The 24416-nt window shown below is 37.9% G+C and overlaps 1 protein-coding gene across 1 annotated transcript; it reads right to left on the bottom strand.

Moving 5' to 3' along the window:
• Positions 1 to 998: 998 nt before the first annotated feature.
• LOC125660946 (riboflavin kinase-like) lies at positions 999 to 22870 on the bottom strand. The gene is made up of 4 exons (XM_056147953.1): positions 22716 to 22870; positions 10218 to 10369; positions 8868 to 8970; positions 999 to 1207 (listed from the first exon to the last, which is right to left on the bottom strand). The coding sequence occupies exons 1-4, from the start codon at positions 22849 to 22851 to the stop codon at positions 1026 to 1028; spliced, it is 573 nt and encodes a 190-aa protein (XP_056003928.1). The 5' UTR covers positions 22852 to 22870; the 3' UTR covers positions 999 to 1025.
• Positions 22871 to 24416: the final 1546 nt, after the last annotated feature.

Raw genomic sequence — 24416 nt, forward strand, 5'->3', positions numbered from 1 at the left:
AAGTGGTATGTTTGTATAAGTGGTATATTTGTGTAAGTGGTATGGTTGTAGTAAGTGGTATATTTGTATAAGTGGTATGGTTGTATAAGTGGTATATTTGTATAAGTGGTATATTTGTATAAGTGGTATGATTGTAGTAAGTGGTATATTTGTATAAGTGGTATGTTTGCATAAGTGGTATATTTGTATAAGTGGTATGATTGTAGTAAGTGGTATATTTGTATAAGTGGTATGATTGTAGTAAGTGGTATATTTGTGTAAGTGGTATGGTTGTAGTAAGTGTTATATTTGTATAAGTGGTATGGTTGTATAAGTGGTATATTTGTATAAGTGGTATGTTTGTATAAGTGGTATATTTGTATATGTGGTATGATTGTAGTAAGTGGTATATTTGTATAAGTGGTATGTTTGTATAAATGGTATATTTGTATAAGTGTACGGTTGTAGTAAGTGGTATATTTGTATAAGTGGTATAATTGTAGGAAGTGGTAGGCAGTGGTTCATCCAATTTGAATTAATAATTCATTTTGCAGCCATTCACCGACAATGGTGACGTCATTAGTTGCCATAGAGTGATTAGACAGTTCTCATTAGTGTAAACATTGTATTTCCAGCTAAAATACTCAGAATAATTTGTTATAAAAGCATGATTAAAGAAATTATAAAATAAAGGAAAGAAAATTAGAATTACAGTTCCACACAGAAATAAGATCTCTAAATGTACTGCTATCATTACTAATAAATAGAATTACAGTTCCACACAGAAATAAGATCTCTAAATGTACTGTAGCTACCATTACTAATAAATACAAGTTTATGCAGATCAAGTTAATCATCATCACTTTTTGGAAATAAGCATGTAAACAAAGCAAAAATGTAAAGTACAAAATTTCAAAATATAAAACCATACAAATTCTCTTACACATTGCTTACATACACAGGTAAAAAAATCAAATACTCTCTGCCTCTCTCTCTCTCTCTCTCTCTCTCTCTCTCTCTCGTGGTCCCCTAAACTATCTCCTGTGTCAATGTTGACTGGGTCCATCTTTAACTGGTTCTTCGCTATTTTGTCTGGCTCCCGTTTCCACATTTTCCTTGCCACCAGACGGAGAAAAGAAATTGTTTGTTTTGTACACTAAATTTTCTGGTTGATCCAACCTCTCCTTGGCGACGTATATGTCATTTTCTATGGCTTGTATTAACTCGTCTGGAATAGAAAATGACGACATCAGCAGGTTAACAGACGTGTAACGGTGTACTGGAATAATCTAATTATTTAATTACCGGAATCAAGTTATAAAACACACATTGACTGGTGCACTGTATATATGTAAAACTTATACGCTACCAATTTCAATGCACCAGATGCGCATTTCAACAAATAATGTCTCTTCAGTGATGCTCAACCAGCAGAGGCCTCGACCCATGGGTCATAATGTAAAACTTATATGCTACCAATTTCGATGCACCAGATGCGCATTTCAACAAATAATGTCTCTTCAGTGATGCTCAACCAGCAGAGGCCTCGACCCATGGGTCATAATGTAAAACTTATATGCTACCAATTTCGATGCACCAGATGCGCATTTCAACAAATAATGTCTCTTCAGTGATGCTCAACCAGCAGAGGCCTCGACCCATGGGTCATAATGTAAAACTTATATGCTACCAATTTCGATGCACCAGATGCGCATTTCAACAAATAATGTCTCTTCAGTGATGCTCAACCAGCAGAGGCCTCGACCCATGGGTCATAATGTAAAACTTATACGCTACCAATTTCGATGCACCAGATGCGCATTTCAACAAATAATGTCTCTTCAGTGATGCTCAACCAGCAGAGGCCTCGACCCATGGGTCATAATGTAAAACTTATATGCTACCAATTTCGATGCACCAGATGCGCATTTCAACAAATAATGTCTCTTCAGTGATGCTCAACCAGCAGAGGCCTCGACCCATGGGTCATAATGTAAAACTTATACGCTACCAATTTCGATGCACCAGATGCGCATTTCAACAAATAATGTCTCTTCAATGATGCTCAACCAGCAGAGGCCTCGACCCATGGGTCATAATGTAAAACTTATATGCTACCAATTTCGATGCACCAGATGCAAATTTCAACAAATAATGTCTCTTCAGTGATGCTCAACCAGCAGAGGCCTCGACCCATGGGTCATAATGTAAAACTTATACGCTACCAATTTCGATGCACCAGATGCGCATTTCAACAAATAATGTCTCTTCAGTGATGCTCAACCAGCAGAGGCCTCGACCCATGGGTCATAATGTAAAACTTATACGCTACCAATTTCGATGCACCAGATGCGCATTTCAACAAATAATGTCTCTTCAGTGATGCTCAACCAGCAGAGGCCTCGACCCATGGGTCATAATGTAAAACTTATACGCTACCAATTTCGATGCACCAGATGCGCATTTCAACAAATAATGTCTCTTCAATGATGCTCAACCAGCAGAGGCCTCGACCCATGGGTCATAATGTAAAACTTATACGCTACCAATTTCGATGCACCAGATGCAAATTTCAACAAATAATGTCTCTTCAGTGATGCTCAACCAGCAGAGGCCTCGACCCATGGGTCATAATGTAAAACTTATACGCTACCAATTTCGATGCACCAGATGCGCATTTCAACAAATAATGTCTCTTCAGTGATGCTCAACCAGCAGAGGCCTCGACCCATGGGTCATAATGTAAAACTTATACGCTACCAATTTCGATGCACCAGATGCGCATTTCAACAAATAATGTCTCTTCAGTGATGCTCAACCAGCAGAGGCCTCGACCCATGGGTCATAATGTAAAACTTATACGCTACCAATTTCGATGCACCAGATGCGCATTTCAACAAATGATGTCTCTTCAGTGATGCTCAACCAGCAGAGGCCTCGACCCATGGGTCATAATGTAAAACTTATACGCTACCAATTTCGATGCACCAGATGCGCATTTCAACAAATAATGTCTCTTCAGTGATGCTCAACCAGCAGAGGCCTCGACCCATGGGTCATAATGTAAAACTTATACGCTACCAATTTCGATGCACCAGATGCGCATTTCAACAAATAATGTCTCTTCAGTGATGCTCAACCAGCAGAGGCCTCGACCCATGGGTCATAATGTAAAACTTATACGCTACCAATTTCGATGCACCAGATGCGCATTTCAACAAATAATGTCTCTTCAGTGATGCTCAACCAGCAGAGGCCTCGACCCATGGGTCATAATGTAAAACTTATACGCTACCAATTTCGATGCACCAGATGCAAATTTCAACAAATAATGTCTCTTCAGTGATGCTCAACCAGCAGAAGCCTCGACCCATGGGTCATAATGTAAAACTTATATGCTACCAATTTCGATGCACCAGATGCGCATTTCAACAAATAATGTCTCTTCAGTGATGCTCAACCAGCAGAGGCCTCGACCCATGGGTCATAATGTAAAACTTATACGCTACCAATTTCGATGCACCAGATGCGCATTTCAACAAATAATGTCTCTTCAGTGATGCTCAACCAGCAGAGGCCTCGACCCATGGGTCATAATGTAAAACTTATACGCTACCAATTTCGATGCACCAGATGCGCATTTCAACAAATAATGTCTCTTCAGTGATGCTCAACCAGCAGAGGCCTCGACCCATGGGTCATAATGTAAAACTTATACGCTACCAATTTCGATGCACCAGATGCGCATTTCAACAAATAATGTCTCTTCAGTGATGCTCAACCAGCAGAGGCCTCGACCCATGGGTCATAATGTAAAACTTATACGCTACCAATTTCGATGCACCAGATGCAAATTTCAACAAATAATGTCTCTTCAGTGATGCTCAACCAGCAGAAGCCTCGACCCATGGGTCATAATGTAAAACTTATATGCTACCAATTTCGATGCACCAGATGCGCATTTCAACAAATAATGTCTCTTCAGTGATGCTCAACCAGCAGAGGCCTCGACCCATGGGTCATAATGTAAAACTTATACGCTACCAATTTCGATGCACCAGATGCGCATTTCAACAAATAATGTCTCTTCAGTGATGCTCAACCAGCAGAGGCCTCGACCCATGGGTCATAATGTAAAACTTATACGCTACCAATTTCGATGCACCAGATGCGCATTTCAACAAATAATGTCTCTTCAGTGATGCTCAACCAGCAGAGGCCTCGACCCATGGGTCATAATGTAAAACTTATATGCTACCAATTTCGATGCACCAGATGCGCATTTCAACAAATAATGTCTCTTCAGTGATGCTCAACCAGCAGAGGCCTCGACCCATGGGTCATAATGTAAAACTTATACGCTACCAATTTCGATGCACCAGATGCAAATTTCAACAAATAATGTCTCTTCAGTGATGCTCAACCAGCAGAAGCCTCGACCCATGGGTCATAATGTAAAACTTATACGCTACCAATTTCGATGCACCAGATGCGCATTTCAACAAATAATGTCTCTTCAGTGATGCTCAACCAGCAGAGGCCTCGACCCATGGGTCATAATGTAAAACTTATACGCTACCAATTTCGATGCACCAGATGCGCATTTCAACAAATAATGTCTCTTCAGTGATGCTCAACCAGCAGAGGCCTCGACCCATGGGTCATAATGTAAAACTTATACGCTACCAATTTCGATGCACCAGATGCGCATTTCAACAAATAATGTCTCTTCAGTGATGCTCAACCAGCAGAGGCCTCGACCCATGGGTCATAATGTAAAACTTATACGCTACCAATTTCGATGCACCAGATGCGCATTTCAACAAATAATGTCTCTTCAGTGATGCTCAACCAGCAGAGGCCTCGACCCATGGGTCATAATGTAAAACTTATACGGTACCAATTTCGATGCACCAGATGCGCATTTCGACAAATAATGTCTCTTCAGTGATGCTCAAGCCGAAATTGTGGAAATTCAAAATGACAAAAAACTTGCAAGAGCTAAAAGGAAAATTAGAGTGCCAAAAAACTGGAGCCATATATAAATTTTTATCTTGTGATTGATTGATTGATGTTTTCCGCCACACTCAACAAGTTTTCAGTTATCTGGTGGCACCCAGTTTTTATTGGTGGAAGAGAGAACCCAGATAAAATGTACCTGGGAAGAGACCACCGACCTTCCGAAAGTAAACTGGGAAACTTTCTCACTTACCGGCGTGAGCGGGATTTGAACCCGCGCCGACCAGAGGTGAGAGGCCGTGTGATTTTAAGCGTGATGTTCTAACCACTCGGCCATGGAGGGAGGCCCTGTTTTATCTTGTGAAGAGACATGTAAGGAACAGACCAATCTCACAATGAAGACAAAATCAAGAGCAGGGCACGAACTACAATAAACAGCAGAGGAGGGATCAGGTTAGATTGATTTATTGCATATTCTTCATCCCTCTCGAGAGCTTTAGATTCGTATAGAGATGTCACCATTGCCAGTGAAGGGCTGTAAAATTTAGGCCTATGCTCGGGGCTTACGGCCTCTGAGCAGGGAGGGATGTTTATTGTGCCACACCTGCTGTGACACGGGACCTTGGTTTTTGCAGTCTCATCCAAACTGCCTCATTTAGTCACCTCAGATGACAAGCAAGGGGTACAGAGGACCTTATCTAACCCAGAACTCCATGGGATCAAGTGTATAGGAGTAAATGGTGGGACCAGGTGTCTAGAAGTAAAACTCGGGACCAAGTGGCTAGAAGTAAAACTCGGGACCAGGTGTCTAGATGTAAGAGGTGGGATCAGGTGTCTAGGAGTAAGAGGTGGGATCAGGTGTCTAGGAGGAGTAAGAAGTGGGATCAGGTGTCTAAGAGTAAGAGGTGGGATCAGGTGTCTAGGAGGAGTAAGAAGTGGGATCAGGTGTCTAGGAGTAAGTGGTGGGATCAGGTGTCTAGGAGGGGTAAGAGGTGGGATCAAGTGTCTAGAAGTAAGAGGCAGGTTCAGGTGAATGATGAATTTACATGCATTTCATATTACATAAGATTCAAGTCTTATTTATGAAATGCATGCTTTTCTAAAACTTAAAAAACATTTTCTTGTAAAGAGTATTTATGCATAGCCTACTTGTAACTAAAAACTACAACGCATGTCTGGTGGTAAGAAAGCAAGTGATGAAGTGTTGTTTCCTTTTGTACAGTAATGCTGGGAATGTGTTATTCAATTTGAAAGTCATTAAATAAATCACAATATCCATTGTGCACAACAAATCTTTTAAATTTGAACTAATGCAGGCAACTTTCTTGAACTCGGACGTGTCAAATACTTGAACATGTCGACATGAGCTCGGACGTGTCAAATACTCGAACATGTCGACATGAGCTCGGACGTGTCAAATACTCGAACATGTCGACATGAGCTCGGACGTGTCAAATACTCGGGACATGTCGACATGAGCCACTAATAAAGGTCATCTGGAATCCATGTAAAACTTTGATCCCCTATTGTGGCCCTATCCTATCCCTGGGGGCCATGATTTTAACAAACGTAAATCTGCACTATGTCAGGAAGCTTTCATGTAAATACAGGTGACTCTCAATGCCTTAAACTTTAATCTCTCGAAGTTCTCAGTCTCTCAAAGTGAAATCATGGTCCCAATTTTTCTCTCTATATAACAAAGCAAATTTACTATCTATCTCTCGAACAAATAAAAACATAAACTTTGAAATCTTTTTTATTAATGCAAAATAAGGTTCTTTATTTTGATATCTAATTATCTGCTAAATATGAGGGAAAACATGTCAAAATGATATGATCTTGTTGCTAAACATTTCCGGTTACTGTAAAATCTTAACTATATCGGCAGACCTTCAATTTCCGAATTTCAATTTCTCAAAGTTTTAACAAGGTCCCTTGAACTTCGAGTTATCGAGAGTCACCTATATCAGCTTTTCTGGCTCAGTGGTTCTTGAGAAGAAATATTTTTAAAAAATTCCGGTATATTTGTATGCAAAACTTTGATCCCCTATTGTGGCCCTAACTTACCCCGGGGGCCATGATTGCAAACTTCAATCTGCACTATGTCAGGAAGCTTTCATGTAACTGTCAGCTTTTCTGGCTTATTGGTACTTGAGAAGATTTCTAAAGATTTTCTCTATTTATTCCAATGTAAAACTTTGATCTGCTATAAAACTTTGATCTGCTATTGTGGCCCTAACCTACCCCCAGGGGCCATGATTTGAACAAACTTGAATTTTTACTATGTCAGGAAGCTTTCATGTAAATCTTAGCTCTTCTGGCTCAGTGGTTCTTGAGAAGAAGATTTTTAAAGCTATTTCCCTGTATATTTCTATGTAAAACTTTGATCCCCTATTGTGGACCCAACCCACCCATGGGAGCCATGATTTAAACAAACTTGAATCTGCACTATGTCAGAAAGCTTTCAGGTAAATCTCAGTTCTTCTGGCTCATTGATTCTTGAGAAGAAGATTTTTAAAGATTTTTCCTATATAATTCTATGTAAAAATTGATCCCCTGTTGTGGCCCCAACCTACCTCTGGGGGCCATGATTTGAACAAACTTAAAAGCTGCACTATGTCAGGAAGCTTTCATGTAAATGTCAGATCCTCTGGCACAGTGGTTCTTAAGAAGATTTTTAAATGACCCTACTCTAATTTTGCATTTTTGTGATTATCTCCCCTTTGAAGGGGGCATGGCCCTTCATTTGAACAAACTTGAAAGCCCTTCACAAAAGGATGCTTTGTGCCAAGTCTGGTTGAAATTGACCCAGTAGTTCTGGAGAAGAAGATGAAAATGTGAAAAGTTTACAGACAGACAGACGACGGACAAAATGTTTACAATGACGACGCTGACACTGACGTCGGACAACGGACAATTTTTTATCAGAAAAGCTCACCTGACCTTTCAGCTCAGGTGACCTAAAAAGTTAGACCGACTTATAAATGGGTTAATGGCAATTCCCTCCAAAATAACCTATAAACTATACAACCGACTTATAGGTGAACCGACTTATAGGCTCGTATATACGGTATCTCATACAGGAAAATCATGAATACTCCAGTAAATATCAGTCCCAAACACAATTTTTTCCGTATTTATGTCGTGATCAGGTTAATTTTCCCCACGGTTCAATATAATGGTATATACCAGGTGGGAGATTTCATATCCACCCCACACATTTCAAAGTCTGTCGAAATTCACACCATCAAAAACAACGGCCTTGATTCCCTGATCCTTAATTTTCTTATAAACAACACAGATTTCGTTAATGAACCCCACACAACCCTTTTAACAATTGATGGCTTGGGTATAATAATTAATTCAGAGTGTCGACTAAACAATATCACCAATGAATTATTACACATTTTTTTTTAAATGAAAGTGTTAGGGGTGATAATTCCCTGAATAGTCATGCTCGACCGAAATCTAAAGTAGGAATCATGTTTTAATAAAAAAAAAACAGTCACTAAACACAGGTAGAATTTCTTAAAATTCCACGAAAAGATTGTAAAAATAACGGCCATTGGTTGCATCAGACAGGTGGTCATTTAATACATGCACAATATATAGAGTAACGCCTTGGGGGGAATATTTCACGGTCACATACGACAGAGAGTCACTTTAATATAGTGGGTCGCTATGTCATCACGGTCACATACGACAGAGTCGCTTTAATACAGTGGGTCGCTATGGCAGTTTTCACCGTATAAACAATAGGTTTGGGGCTATTAGCAGCCCCAACGGATCTTTGCTCCTCTCCTAAGCTGTTTACATGTCCAGTGCACTGAGGGTGTCTGGTGGACGACTCGCGTATTCTGGGCTCACTTTTGAGATAAATGTGAGTTTGGTGTTGGTATATACTGTTGAACAGAATTAAATGTACTCACCTAGTGACGAGAAGTCCTTCATCGGTCGTATATGACCCAGCATTATCACCTTCAACTTTGACCCATAGAAATCCTCATTAAAGGTGTGCATCAAATAGGTCTCCTGATAACATAGAAATCCTCATTAAAGGTGTGCATCAAATAGGTCTCCTGATAACATAGAAATCCTCATTAAAGGTGTGCATCAAATAGGTCTCCTGATAACATAGAAATCCTCATTAAAGGTGTGCATTAAATAGGTCTCCTAATAACATAGAAATCCTCATTAAAGGTGTGCATCAAATAGGTCTCCTGATAACATAGAAATCCTCATTAAAGGTGTGCATCAAATAGGTCTCCTGATAACATAGAAATCCTCATTAAAGGTGTGCATTAAATAGGTCTCCTAATAACATAGAAATCCTCATTAAAGGTGTGCATCAAATAGGTCTCCTGATAACATAGAAATCCTCATTAAAGGTGTGCATTAAATAGGTCTCCTAATAACATAGAAATCCTCATTAAGGTGTGCATTAAATAGGTCTCCTAATAACATAGAAATCCTCATTAAAGGTGTGCATCAAATAGGTCTCCTAATAACATAGAAATCCTCATTAAAGGTGTGCATTAAATAGGTCTCCTAATAACATAGAAATCCTCATTAAAGGTGTGCATCATATAGGTCTCCTAATAACATAGAAATCCTCGTTAAAGGTGTGCATCAAATAGGTCTCCTAATAACCAAGAAATCCTCGTTAAAGGTGTGCATCAAATAGGTCTCCTAATAACATAGAAATCCTCATTAAAGGTGTGCATCAAATAGGTCTCCTAATAACATAGAAATCCTCATTAAAGGTGTGCATCAAATAGGTCTCCTGATAAAAACATAATCAATATAGACTAATTAGTCTCCTAAAGCATAATCAGAGTAGAGATAATCAATAAAGATCACTCTCCTATTCTAGTCGGTTTTCTCACCATTGACTTTTTAGTGTTTTATCAGCATTGACTTTTTAGTGTTTTCTCACCATTGACTTTTTAGTGTTTTCTCAGCATTGACTTTTTAAAAAAGTGTTTTCTCAGCATTGATATTTTAGTGTTTTCTCAGCATTGTCTTTTTAGTGTTTTCTCAGCATTGACTTTTTAGTGTTTTCTCAGCATTGACTTTTTATAAAACCATTGACTTTTCAGTGTTTTCTCACCATTGACTTTTTAGTGTTTTCTCACCATTGACTTTTTAGTGTTTTCTCACCATTGTCTTTTTAGTGTTTTCTCAGCATTGACTTTTTAGTGTTTTCTCAGCATTGACTTTTTATAAGACCATTGACTTTTTAGTGTTTTCTCACCATTGACTTTTTAGTGTTTTCTCACCATTGACTTTTTAGTGTTTTTGTAGTAAAGATTCCACCCCACCGACAGAACCATTTTGTAGACTTCACCATCGTCGACATTTCCCCAGCCGTAGTACACACCCAGGGGCATCTCAGGGGGCAGATTCTCCACAACATTCTCCGGGTAGTTTGCTACAAGAAAAGGGACACAACTCAAAGTCATATCACAAACACCAGTCCACACAACTGTAGAGCACAGAACTTAACTTGCTGATGCATAAACACTTCAAAACATTTATTAAAAATCATTTGAGAGAAAGAGAGCTTTGCATGAAAATTTCTGAAACCTCTTCAAATGACTAATTTGCTTATCATCAAATTCAGATTGATACCGGGCACCTGTTCAGTCATATATATCATCAACCATTAATTATTTCAGGATCTACATCCTCCGAGACACAACGTCTCAAACACAAAGCCCGCGGGCCACAACAGTCACCTCAGACACCCGTGGGCCACAATAGTCACCTCAGACACCCGCGGGCCACAATATAGTCACCTCAGACATTTTTGAGAAATATTTTCAAGGAGTAGAGGGCCACCTGAATCACTACCTCAGCGAGTCGTGAATTTCCAAATCATAAAAATATTGTTTATTTATAGTGAATGGAACAAATATAAAAAGACAGTTACGACACCTTATTGTTAATACAACACCATTACGCGCTATATTTCATTTCAGGTTGAAAAATACATGTCATGACAGTGCTTGTATAAGTTGTCAGCCCCCCCCAAAAAATCTACAAGCTTCGAGGAAATAACTGCAATTTTTAACTTCTTAAATTACCTCTAGTACTATGTATTAATTAAAGGGACTGATTCACGATTTTCCCCAAAATTTTGTTTTTTCACTTTTAATGATTAAAATCTATTGTCTATTGTGTTTGAATATTTCACATGAAAATTAAGGTAATATATTATCACACTTGTCAAGCTCATTTTAGAGAGTTTATTATTTGTTTTGTAAACAAAGATTGCGGTATGATATTGCTTACAAAATTTTCAAAAGAAATGGATATCGATCTAAGTTTATTATACCTTTCACATTTCAAGCATTTTTGGGGTAAAATGTGTCATCTAAAAGTTAAAATTTGTGACTATGCAAAATTAAGATGCATTATATTACAAAATCAATATTTCACTTGTTTGTTTGTTTACATAAAAAGACCCAAGTCTTTGTTTACATAACACAGATTTAAGGCTAAAATATTGCTTTTATTCTGGCATTCAGAAGGTCAAAATTTTGGCTGTCAACATTAAATGAGTTATATTTTTAATGTTTAACATAAAAAATGAAAAATATTTTTATCAAAAATCATGAACCAGTCCCTTTAACCTACAAGCCTCAAGGAAATAACTGCAATTTTTAACTTCTTAAATTACCTCTAGTACTATGACTATGTACTAATTAAGGACGACGGGTCGAATTTGTTCCTAGAGATTTTATTCAAATTTTGATATACAGTAAAATACGTATTAATGAATTAAAATCAATAGATAAACAGAGGGTCGACGTCAACAATAGATAAATAGAGGGTCGACGTCAACAATAGATAAACATAGGCTCGACGTCAACAATAGATAAACATAGGGTCGACGTCAACAATAGATAAACATAGGCTCGACGTCAACAATAGACAAACATAGGGTCGACGTCAACAATAGACAAACATAGGGTCGACGTCAACAATAGACAAACAGAGGGTCGACATCAACAATAGATAAACATAGTGTCGACGTCAACAATAAATAAACATAGGGTCGACGTCAACAATAGATAAACAGAGGGTCGACGTCAACAATAGATAAACAGAGGGTCGATGTCAACAATAGATAAACATAGGGTCGACGTCAACAATAGATAAACAGAGGGTCGACGTCAACAATAGATAAACATAGGGTTGACGTCAGCTTTGATTTTCTGCGGTGTTACATCAAATGTAGGCAGTGAAAATTATTTCAAATAAAAAAAAAAGCACGAAAATAACCCTGTACAAAAGTGTGACAATAAGACAAAATCAATCTTAACAAGAGGCCCATGGGCCACATCACTCACCTTGACCCATATCTGAAGATTTTCCATATATTCTAATGTAAGTAAAACCTTAGTCCCTATTGTGGCCCCAACCTTCCTCTGGAGGCCATGATTTTTAGAAACTATAATCTACACAATGTCAGAAAGCTTTCATGTAAATGTCAACTTCTTAGGCCCAATGGTTCTTGAGAAGATTTTTAAAGATTTTCCCTATATATTTGTATGTAAAACTTTTATCCCCCATTGTGGCCCCATCCTACCCCTGGACGACATGATTTTCACAAACATGAATCTGCACTATGTCGGGAAGCTTTCATGTAAATCTCAGCTTTTCTGGCTCAGTGGTTCTTGAGAAGAAGATTTTTTAAGATTTTCCCAATATATTTGTATGTAAAACTTTGATCCCCTATTGTGGCCCCATCCTACCCCCGGGAGCCATCATTTGAAGAAATTTGAGTCTGCACTATGTCAGGAAGCTTTCATGTAAATGTCAGCTCCTCTAACTCAGTGCATGGTTCTTAAGAAGAAGATTTTTAAATGACCCTACCCTAATTTTGCATTTTTGTGATTATCTTCCCTTTGAAGGGGAGATGGTCTTTCATTTGAACAAATTTGAAAGCCCTTCACCCAAGGATGCATTGTGCCAAGTTTAGTTGAAAATAACTCAGTGGTTCTGGAGAAGAAGATGAAAATGTAAAAAGTTTACAATGAAAACGCAGACAATGACACCGACATCGACAAACAATTCGGACAAATTTTGATCGGAAAAGCTTACTTGAGCCTTCAACTCAGGTGAGCTAAAAATCATAAAAAACATAGGTCGACTTTTAAATTTGGGATAACTCTATTGTTTTAAACCTAGAAAACTGGCGTAGACAATTTGGTCTATCTCAATTACAATTAGCATAGACTCTGTCTATCGGTCTATGGTTAATTTCGAACACTAGGATGTTAGTAAAACATACATTCCCAAAGTCTGGGACAGTTAACACAAACAATAATAACTAATGAGTGATTTTTAGCAATCTCTCACATTAATGTGAACACTGCAAGGATCAATAACTCTGTATGAGAGATTGGAGTCATTAAGTCACAATGAGTTATCTCTCTTTGTCCCTGTCCTGTAGTCATGTAATGTAACATGAAAAAATTATTTGTCAGTGAACTTTCTTCGTAGTAAAAATCTGAGAAGAGGGGACTCTTAATACAAAAAATTGTCCAAAATCATGCAAGGGTTCTTCTCATTGAAAGAATTATGAACATGGCAGAGTTACTTCCCCTGAAAACTGATTAATATTATCTTGTATGAAGTGGCCTGTTAAATCTTTCTCTGATATTAATTTCAGTCTGAAATTCACACAAATGAAATATAAATGCTTTCAAAAAAAAATTTCAAGATCTTTTCCAAGTTTGAGGTCTAGTAACACATATGGTTAATAATGATAAATTATTACTTTGTACTGACATGGTGTAATACACATGTAATATTCCTGAAGCATGGTCCTATCGATATTGTACTGACATGGTGTAATACACGTGTGATATTCCTGAAGCATGGTCCCATGGTCCCTTCTGTTGTTGAACACTATGCCTTATATACATGTACAAATCTCTTTATTATGCAAAATTTCACGTTTTTACTAATTTGTACTCTCGGGGCAACAAATCATTTGTATATATACAAAAGAAAATTTACTTCACAATTAAGTTTTCAATATTGTTACAGATCGACTTATTTATCTGATTTTACGAAAAAACACGTTTCGGAGTTTTTCTCAAAAGACATTAAAATAAACTATGGACGTATAATTACTAAGTCACGAGGACGGAGAGACTCGCCTCAGTGTAAAACTACGACATTTAACTGCTATTCAGGGATCTAAGCTAACTTCTCATGTCACCAGTCCAGCCAGACTGACTGGGGGTATAATTTCAACCAGTCCGCAGAAAAATTTACCAGTCCAACAGAGTTTTCCAGAAATAATTAAACATATTCCGTTAATGTTATTAAAATGAAATTTAACTCAATATGCCTCAGACAATAATGTAACACTTATGTGGGATTTATAATTTACGAATCAGATTCGTCTGATATCTACAGGTCGAAGCATGCCCAATGTGTGTATAAGATTTCATAAGTACATTTTCCAAAATGATGCTTTAGAAAATTAACCAGTCCCATCGGACTGACTAAAACAAATGTCAGTCAGTCCACCAGACTTTTAACGGGTCACAGACTGAAGGGCATATGTTAATTTCAACCCCTGCTATTTATTTACTTAAATGATATACCTTCAATGTTCAATCAACATTCAAGAATTCCAAAGAACTTTACAAATCAAATTTATTCTGTGCATCTTTATTTTAATTCAAAGGAGTATTGATGGAGAAATTCGAGAAACATAGAATCCCCATAAGGTAACCCCCTCTAGAATTATCGCTTCAATCTTATATTTGATTGTTTATTCTTCAAATAATATATCTTAGTAACAAATAGAAATGATAAGATAAGTATATTGCTATATTGATGAAATTTTTATCAATTAGCATAATTTACCTGTTATCAATGGCAGAAAATAGTAATTTTCCTTAAATAGCATTATTAAAATTTCCCCCAAGAAGTTGGTTAAAGTGATATGACAGCTATTCAAAACAATTTCATGAAACTGTCTTTAAAAAATATGCAAAATGTTGATGAAAAATAAAGGAAATTTATCGTATAATGGACTTAATAAAAAATGTAATGAAAACAGAGTTATTGCCCTTGAATTCAATATTTTGAAACACATAATTGATTAAATTCATCTAAAACTCAGACTTTTGAAATATTTTATGGTTGGCAGGATTTTTTACAATATCAAACTATTGATTGATTGAATGAATGAATATTGTTTAACGTCCCTCTCGAGAATACTTCACTCACATGGAGATGTCACCATTGCCGGTGAAGGGCTGCAAATTTTAGGCCTGTGCTTAGCACTTATGGCCTTGAGCAGGGAGGGATCTTCATCGTGCCACACCTGCTGTGACATGGGACCTCGGTTTTTGCGATCTCATCCGAAGGACCGCCCCATTTAGTCGCCTCTTACGACAAGTAAGGGTATACTGAGGACCTATTCTAACCCGGATCCCAAAGGAACTAATCTACTAGTCGAGATGTAACGTAGTTAATGACGCTGTGATATCAGGTAATCACAGAGGCAAAAACCAATATCATGCAGGGCTAGAAACATCGGCGGAAACCCGCGGTTGATTACGCTTCGTTCCTCTCTCCATCACCCATGGGTCCATTCATTCCTACCTACTCGCTCGTTCTCATAAATATTTTAAAATATCATCCAATCAAAGTAATCATTATAGTAATGGAACTCTTCTGTTTTTAAGCTATATATACATGTAGCACTCACTTAATTTTGCTACCACAGCAATTGTATACCGAAATTGGGGTGAAAGATTCTTTTTGATTGGACAAATTCGCTTACGGTTTTCCACGAGCGCCCAATCAAATTTCCTCATTAATTATTCATGAGAACGAGTGAGTAGGAATGAATGGACCCACGGGTGATGGAGAGAGGAACGAAGCGTAATCAACCGCGGGTTTCCGTCGATGGGCTAGAAATAATTATTTTCATTTACTGGTTACTTGGGCTATGAACTAAAACTTTTACTGTATGACGTCAGATGATAACTTTTACTGTACCATCAGACCAGTGGATATGAAAACAACTGGCCCAATTTTCATGATTAGCAATTTGATCTTGTTTATTCAAACTAGCACCAACATTGGGTTTAAAAAACATCGTAATCTTACAACTTAGAAAAAGAAGTCCGCATCATCTTCACCCTTATCATCTCATTTGTGAATGTGTACAGTCACCGAATTACAAGAGCATCACAAAAGTTCTAAGACACTTGCAGCAGAAGATATGCTAACTCGAAACTCCCCGTCTCATACCTCTTTCTTGTCTTGCTTTCCCCACAACACTCTCGAGACTTTGTGTAGTCTCGCTTTCCACACACTCTAGCTCCCGAGACTTTGTGTAGTCTCGCTTTCCCCACACTTTCACTCTCATGACTTTGTGTAGTCTCACTTTCCTCACACTCTCACTCTCGAGACTTTGTGTAGTCTCGCTTTCCCCACACTTTAGCTCCCGAGACTTTGTGTAGTCTCGCTTTCCAAACATTCTCGCTCTCAAGACTTTGTGTAGTCTCGCTTTCCCCACACTCTCACTCTCGAGACTTTGTGTAATCTCGCTTTCCCCACACTTTCACTCTCATGACTTTGTGTAGTCTCGCTTTCCTCACACTCTCACTCTCGAGACTTTGTGTAATCTCGCTTTCCCCACACTCTCGAGACTTTGTGTAGTCTCACTTTCTCAACACTTTCACTCTTGAGACATTGTGTAGTCTCGCTTTCCCCACACTTTCAATCTCATGACTTTGTGTAGTCTTGCTTTCCCCACAACACTTTCACTCTCGAGACTTTGTGTAGTCTTGCTTTCCCAACACTCTCGCTCCCGAGACTTTGTGTAGTTCACTTTCCCAACACTCTCGCTCCCGAGACTTTGTGTAGTCTCGCTTTCCCAACACTCTCACTCCCGAGACTTTGTGTAGTCTCGCTTTCCTCACACTTTCACTCTTTGTGTAGTCTCGCTTTCCCAACACTCTAGCTCTCGAGACTTTGTGTAGTCTCGTTTTCCTCACGCTTTCACTCTTTGTGTAGTCTCGCTTTCCCAACACTCTCGAGACTTTGTGTAGTTTCACTTTCTCAACACTTTCACTCTCGAGACTTTGTGTAGTCGCGCTTTCCTCACACTTTCACTCTTGAGACTTTGTGTAGTCTCACTTTCCCAACACTCTCGCTCTCGAGACTAAATTGCACAAGCAAAAGACTCTCCCGTTCAAAATCTCAAGAACGAGAGTCTGGTGAAAGCGAGACTAACCTTTGTGTATAGTGTAGAGGAATCAATCAAGGATTGCCTATTGTATACCCCGCTTAAGACAACTCATTCTTAGAAACATGAATTTATACCTACACTGTGTTCCTTCATAGTACAACTTAACAAATTCTACTGTGTTCCTTCATAGTACAACTTAACAAATTTTAAAAGTGAATTTGCACACAATAAAAACATGGACGCACACTCATGTAATATTTACTAGCCCAATCATTGAGAAATTCTGATAAGTATTAAAATTAACTTGCCCCAAGGGCATTTGTTCTTTACAAACCACTAGCTTAATCCATAATTTACTGGCCGTAGACCATCGATTATATTAAGCCCTGTATCATGACATTGAGTTTCTGACACAACATACTTCAATCACATGATCCGTGTCTTGCCTATCCTTCATTATTACCGCGTGGTACAGTGTGCAAAACTAACTTTAAAGTCCTATAGACTTTAGGTCCATAGTCATTTTATTTCAGAGTTCTTGAAAAGTGTCGGTAATGTCGGATTATCCGATAAATGTAGTAAATGTCCGACACAAGTTACTTAATTGTCAGTCCTGATGGCCGATAAAAGATCGTGATCGAAGTCCGTTTTTTACCGGGAAAAATGGCGGCCATGTGGCCCATAAATTTTCAAACCGATGCTAAATCCGGCAAGACATTGAAACGTAAACGTGAGGAATCTGTTGTGAGGAACTACGAGGAGAAGAGATGATGCGGTTTTACCTATTGCTAGGTGACACTATCTCATGATCTGCTCAAAGTCGCGACACCAACTACACCCAGGCCAAAGTGAGAGAGAGAGAGTAATTTAAACGATTGCAGAGGAAGATGAGAAAGAAGTTGAGAGGAATAGACAGGATAGAGAGAAAAATGGAGGATGAGAGAGAAGTCCAGGATGAGAGAGAAATAGAGCAAAAAAGTGACTTGGTGAATTGAGGAAGATTCAGAGTGAGGAAGATGCGAAAGCGTATGAAAGGAGAATTTATGAACGTATAGCTGAGATGGAGATTGAATACAATTACACATGTAGTTGATTATAAATAAAATTGATAAAAAACCTCAAAAGCGATGCATTTTTTTTCTGGACTGACAATATTTTGTTTGGGCTGACACTATTTCTAACAGTATCGGACCAAATGTCTGACACTTCAAAAGAAATTTCAAGAACTCTGTTATTTCCTATAGACCACAGCAAATTCCTATAGACCGAAATTTATCATGCAATATTCATTGTTATTTGAAAATAAATAATAGACACAAATTAGGTTTGGTAATTTGTTCATAGTTTAATTATATTCTTTTTCAAATTCATGCACATCAAGCTTTTGAATTAGAATTTCGTTTCTTTTTCATTTTGTTCCAGCTCAGTTTCACTGCCTGATTCTTCATCTAAGTCACATTTACTATGTTTCATTTTCTTATGATTTTCTGTGACTTTAGCCTTGCTGGAACTTGTACTGACTGCTTTCTGTTTCATTCAAGTGCATGCACCCCCTTCCACATATTTTTAAAACCTTTCAAAAGGGACATTCCGAATTTGCATGAAAATGGCGTACATTGTAGTAAATATCAAATTGAACCCCCCCCCCCCCCGTTGAAAATGGAATAATCTGATTCGAATGATTTGTAATTACATTATGTGGAACATTTTATTACAGCTAAGGGGTGAACAGAAACATCAGCATACTACATACAAACTGGACCCACTATATATGTTTAATAAGCAGCGGGGAACCAATTTTTTACTCAGAATTCCTATAGACAAGTTGGTCTATAGCTATTTTGATTATTATAGACCGACTTGATTTTCTATAGACATTGTCTATCGGTCCATGGTTAATTTCGCACACTGGTGGTATGCTTTCCTTTCATTAATAAGTCAAACAAGTTATTTCAGAAAAACCTACATGTAATTGTTATTTTGTGTCAACCCCCCTCAGTTCACAGATTTTCGCTGATGCACTCTGACAAAAACAAATGTAAAAAACCTGCTTAATTGAAGAAAAGTATTGAAAGTCTTTGGAAAAGTTCAGAAAATTGTTCCTCCGTCCAGAAAAATTTCAACCGAAAATGTAAACATACACACGTCAAAGTTACGCGTGAAATAGCACTAGTCTACACCTGCGACATGTCATCTGTTCTACTTAATATTAGTACTAGTCTACACCTGTGACATGTCATCTGTTCTACTTAATATTAGTACTAGTCTACACCTGCGACATGTCATCTGTTCTACTTAATATTAGTACTAGTCTACACCTGCGACATGTCATCTGTTCTACTTAATATTAGTACTAGTCTACACCTGCGACATGTCATCTGTTCTACTTAATATTAGTACTAGTCTACACCTGCGACATGTCATCTGTTCTACTTAATATTAGTACTAGTCTACACCTGTGACATGTCATCTGTTCTACTTAATATTAGTACTAGTCTACACCTGTGACATGTCATCTGTTCTACTTAATATTAGTACTAGTCTACACCTGTGACATGTCATCTGTACTACTTAATATTAGCACTAGTCTACACCTGCGACATGTCATGTTCTACTTATTAGAGTCTGCACACTATGGAATTCCAGAATGCAATATGATAAATACAAAAAGATCAAAGACTTCAAATTAAATCAATGACACTGAAAGATCGTAAAAATAAAAACAATATTAATACATATAATGTGTTATTTTAGAAAACAAAAATAATTGTGTAAAATAACATGTACATTATTTTTCAAATAACGTGTTTGCCCCCCCCCCCCCCCCCCCCCCCCCCCCCCCCCCCCCCCCCCCCCAACTATTCATATTGATAGAAAATTATGCCAATTTTGATCATCATGATCCACATCCATATAATGATGTACTGCATTGCCTATTCTCTTATTCTTCATCGACTTCTCATCGCAAGCATTCATCATGTTTTGATTCTTGGTGCCTGGAATGCAGCACATGTAATAAGTCATCTTGATTTAAAAATGATTTGTCTAGGCACACATTGGCTAAGCTGTGGACAGAATCGTTAACAATGAATTTTGTGTCATTTATCAAAGAATTGTCTAGGTTTTTCAACGATTCACTAGACTCATTAATGTGGACAGGACTTGCTGAAAAATTATTTTGATTTTGGTCAACTAGTTGCGACTCATGTTCATTAATTGTCACAGATGAAATTTCAGAGGACTGATCATGATCACAAGTTTGGTTGGTGTTATTTAATGAGGGGAGATAATCTTTGTTTTCTAGTGAATCAGGGGATTGCAGATTACGTTTTCCATATGAGTGGTCTAAGGTGGTGGTAGTGGTAGGAGACAGTGGTGGAAATTCTGATACGGATGAAATATCAAAAGATCTAAGTACCCCAGGAGATGTTGGTGAAATTTTCAACACATTTACTAGAGCAGGTGACAGCAGGGGGACAAAATGATTGGTCACCCAGTAATCAGTTTTTGAAGGCACCATACTAAACCATAAGATCTTGATGGTGTGTTTGCTTTTTAAAGCCCAGGGTTGAAATTCACAGTTTAATATGGAAACTGATGGGTCTAGGAGACCATTTACTGCTGGATACAGAGACTTAATACATCTAGATATCACAGAGACAGCAGCATGAATACACTTGAAGTTTTGACCACAATCCCTGAGTGATTCCTCATATGGAGGACATACAATTTCCCTTAACCGATACAGGCACAAAATCTGACTTTCCGACCACAGTGTCTCTCTTCATTGTATAGTCAAATTTAAGACCTGGTCCTGATGGTTTTGTATTAAATATATAGTGGACATTTTCTTTGGGAACTTACTTATGGCCTAGTACTGTATATTATGTTTACATATCAATGGATAAATATATGTTAATTTCCAGTTATGGCAACCATTTCTTTTAAAAATTCTCATTGAATTTCTAAATGGAATAGGTATGTACTAATAAAACAATTAAAAAAGAGAAAACAAATACTACGTTAAAGGAGCCTGCATGTGCATATTTTTTTATACTTGCATTTATACTGATTTGATTACAGTTTTATATGTATTCAAGCAACAATATCATTTTCAGCTGTTTCTGAAACAGTTGGGTTAACTTATCTAATATATCAGGTTGTTAATTTAAATCCTGTCTACAATTAGTATTTCATGTATAAATGTAATTATAGATGTGTGCAGTGCAGAAGTGTTAACTTTGCCAGTATCAGTACCTCTGAATGATTGTTATTTATTTTCATTGTTATAATTAATTGCTTGTTTAACCTGTGGTGCATGCCTATACATAGCTTATAGTGTAAACAATTTGTAAGGAAGAAATTTTGTCTTGCAAGAAGAACATTATTTAATCACTTAAATTACATACTCATGACTGCTTCTGAGATTAAAAAGTGTTCGATATAATTAAATACTGGTGTTAAATTCATGATATTTAATAAAAAAAAAATAAAAAATCCATTGAATTCATTTTGGTGACAAAATGACAGGTGATGGGGCATTAACTTACATTAAAAAATTATACATATATTTGAATTTATAAACTTAAACAAACCCACCAACATTTAAACTACATCATCGTCTTTAATTTGATCGGGCGTGATATACCTTATAATACGTCGCAAGAAATGGCGCCGAATGTATTGGATTTTTCTATGAATTGGCTGTATATCGGTAACGGTACCAATTCAGTGTACCATTTTTTCCAGATAACCATTTCTCAACCCATCTAAGAGGATTCCCTGGGTATGTGATCGCAGTATTGGGTATAGTGTACTTTTTTCTGGGTATAGCGGTTTTTTGGGGGTATAACGGAGATTCCAGTAACCCTTTGATTCTGGAAAACGTGTAAATGCCGGAGTCGGTGACGGTTATTCAACTCAAACGTGCCTGGATTTACGCAATAGACAAGTTGTTTTCAAACATTTAACAGCAATGCACAAAACCGTCACAAGGAAATCAACACTTACTTGCTTTTAATCCATTTTTAACATACCCCTGTCCCGGGTTTAAATCAAAACTCTAATTACGTCAGCTTGCTTTTCTCTTAACTGGTCCCCTATTGTGACAGCTCCCAAGACCAGTTAATGTAAACCCAGGACAGATATCCAGGCACATTCAAGTCGAAACATCGGTCAAAGCATAAACCGTCACCGACTCTGGCATTTACACGTTTTCCAGAATCAAAACATGAAGGCTATGCCTCTCTACGTCTCTAAAGAGAATATGCATTGACCAGTGACACACTACTTTGTAATGTTAGGCCTAGTGAAATATTTTTTCTGGTTACATATTTTCTGAAACCGCATTCCACTAAATCAACCGACTGCAACGGGAAGTTTAATCTGAATTACAAGCCAGAAACCACTCAATTCTATATGAATATGTCAGAAGGCATACATAGATTCTACAGGTGTCAATTATTAGATCTAGGCCTGTTATCGTTAATGACACGCCGGTTTTCTCCGTGTGTTGTTATTGTTTTCTGGGGATAATCTCACTCACCCGTGGGGATTCCCAGCTCCTTGCTGCCCCTGCCAAATCCCTTAACTACTTCCCCCTCCGCGAAATGTGGGAGTTTGGAGGACATGACAAATTGAAGAGCTCTTCCCAAAATCGATCCGGGTGTCGTAATCCTCATTGAGAAATGACACTGGTATTTTGTGAATGTCGAACTCGATGCATTTTTTTTCTTAAAACCGTCAAATATTTGATCGACACATAATGACTTCATGATAAACGCGATGGAAGATTTAGTTGGACTATTTTTTTAACACTTGGTGGGCAGGGTTGGGTTCAGTTATTTCAAATGAACAAGGGGAGATAACGACCAGTAATCAGTATAGAATGCAGCAAAGATGTATATAATGCAGTATAGACCTTTTCCCTTACGATGTCGATTTGACTCCACAATAACACATTCAGTTTTTTCACAAATGTAATTGATTTATAAAACTAATTCTTAAAAATCATCTAATTTGAATTTAATTTTAAACATGAAACGTAACCAAGAAATCGCATGTCGCTCAAATATTGATTTTAAAAAAAGGGGGGGGGGCGTAATATTATACCCATCCCCCACCCCCAATTATCACCGGCAGATAATAAAAATATTACGGAAAACGAAAGCATTCATCGGTTAAGGGAGATAACTTCAATAAATAAATTAAAAAAAAAACAAAACCACACACACATTTTAAAAAATACCACCCTCAAAACCACCTTCATGCTATTCATATGACCAGCAATATGTTAATATTATTCAAACCAAATTAAGACATTCTTGCGTTTATATAATAATCTTTATCATAAAAACATCTGTAACAGGAAGGGAGAAAATGCAACGCACTAGACCGGGATTCGAACCCGGGCCCCCTGAATCTCTAGCCAGGTGCTCTTCCAACTGAGCTATCTGGCCACCGGCGATCGAACCCGGCTGACCGCTACATTGCTCCCTCCTTAAATATCTTCACACCTGAAGACATCAATCCAGGATCTTTATCCCCTGGCAGGCATTTTCACCTGTCGGTTCCAGGGGCTGGACTACGGCACCAAATGTAACAGGAAGGGAGAAAATGCAACGGGCCAGAGCGGGATTCGAATCCGGGCCCCCTGAATCTCTAGTCAGGTGCTCTACCAACTGAGCTATCTGGCCACCGGTGATCGAATCATTGCCTCTCCAAATTGTTGGGCCTATATGTGGTCATATTGAAGATGCCCATCATTTCTTCATTTCTGCAAAAGATACACTCGATCAATCAAGAAATCGTTTTTTCCAATGTATGCCTGATTATCAGTGGCGGATTTAGAGGGGGCGCAGCCGGCGCGCGCGCCCCCTAAAATTTTCAAATTTAAGGTAAATCGTAGTATTGTGACGAATTGGGATCGGGCACGGGATGTATTATTATCTATAAATAGAGCTGATGTGATCCGGACTTTATCGTAGGACAATACGATATGACCCAAGGCATAACGAATGCCGGGTAGTATAAATACGGCTGTTTTGCGAGAGACAGGGTCATTCTGAAGTAGACGCTGGCAAGGAGTTATCGAAGGTACGGTGAATAAAGAAACTAACAGTATACGGTGTCTAGTATACTAGTAGGGAAGCTTTTAAAGGTGGGGACGTTCACCTGGTGTTTATTTTATTTTGTTTGATCAGTCCTTCGACAAAAGGGATCTGTCCGGTATAAGGACACATCTCCC

This window comes from Ostrea edulis, chromosome 8 (genome assembly GCF_947568905.1).
Source record: "Ostrea edulis chromosome 8, xbOstEdul1.1, whole genome shotgun sequence".
Taxonomy (NCBI): domain Eukaryota; kingdom Metazoa; phylum Mollusca; class Bivalvia; order Ostreida; family Ostreidae; genus Ostrea; species Ostrea edulis.

Coding starts and splice junctions, on each gene's coding strand:
- LOC125660946 (XM_056147953.1), bottom strand. CDS start 22,851: ATGAGGATTACGACACCCGGATCGATTTTGGGAAGAGCTCTTCAATTT. Junction 10,370..22,715: donor GGAGCTGGGAATCCCCACGG/GTGAGTGAGATT, acceptor CTTTTCTTGTAG/CAAACTACCCGGAGAATGTT. Junction 1,208..8,867: donor GAAGGACTTCTCGTCACTAG/GTGAGTACATTT, acceptor TTTCTATTCCAG/ACGAGTTAATACAAGCCATA.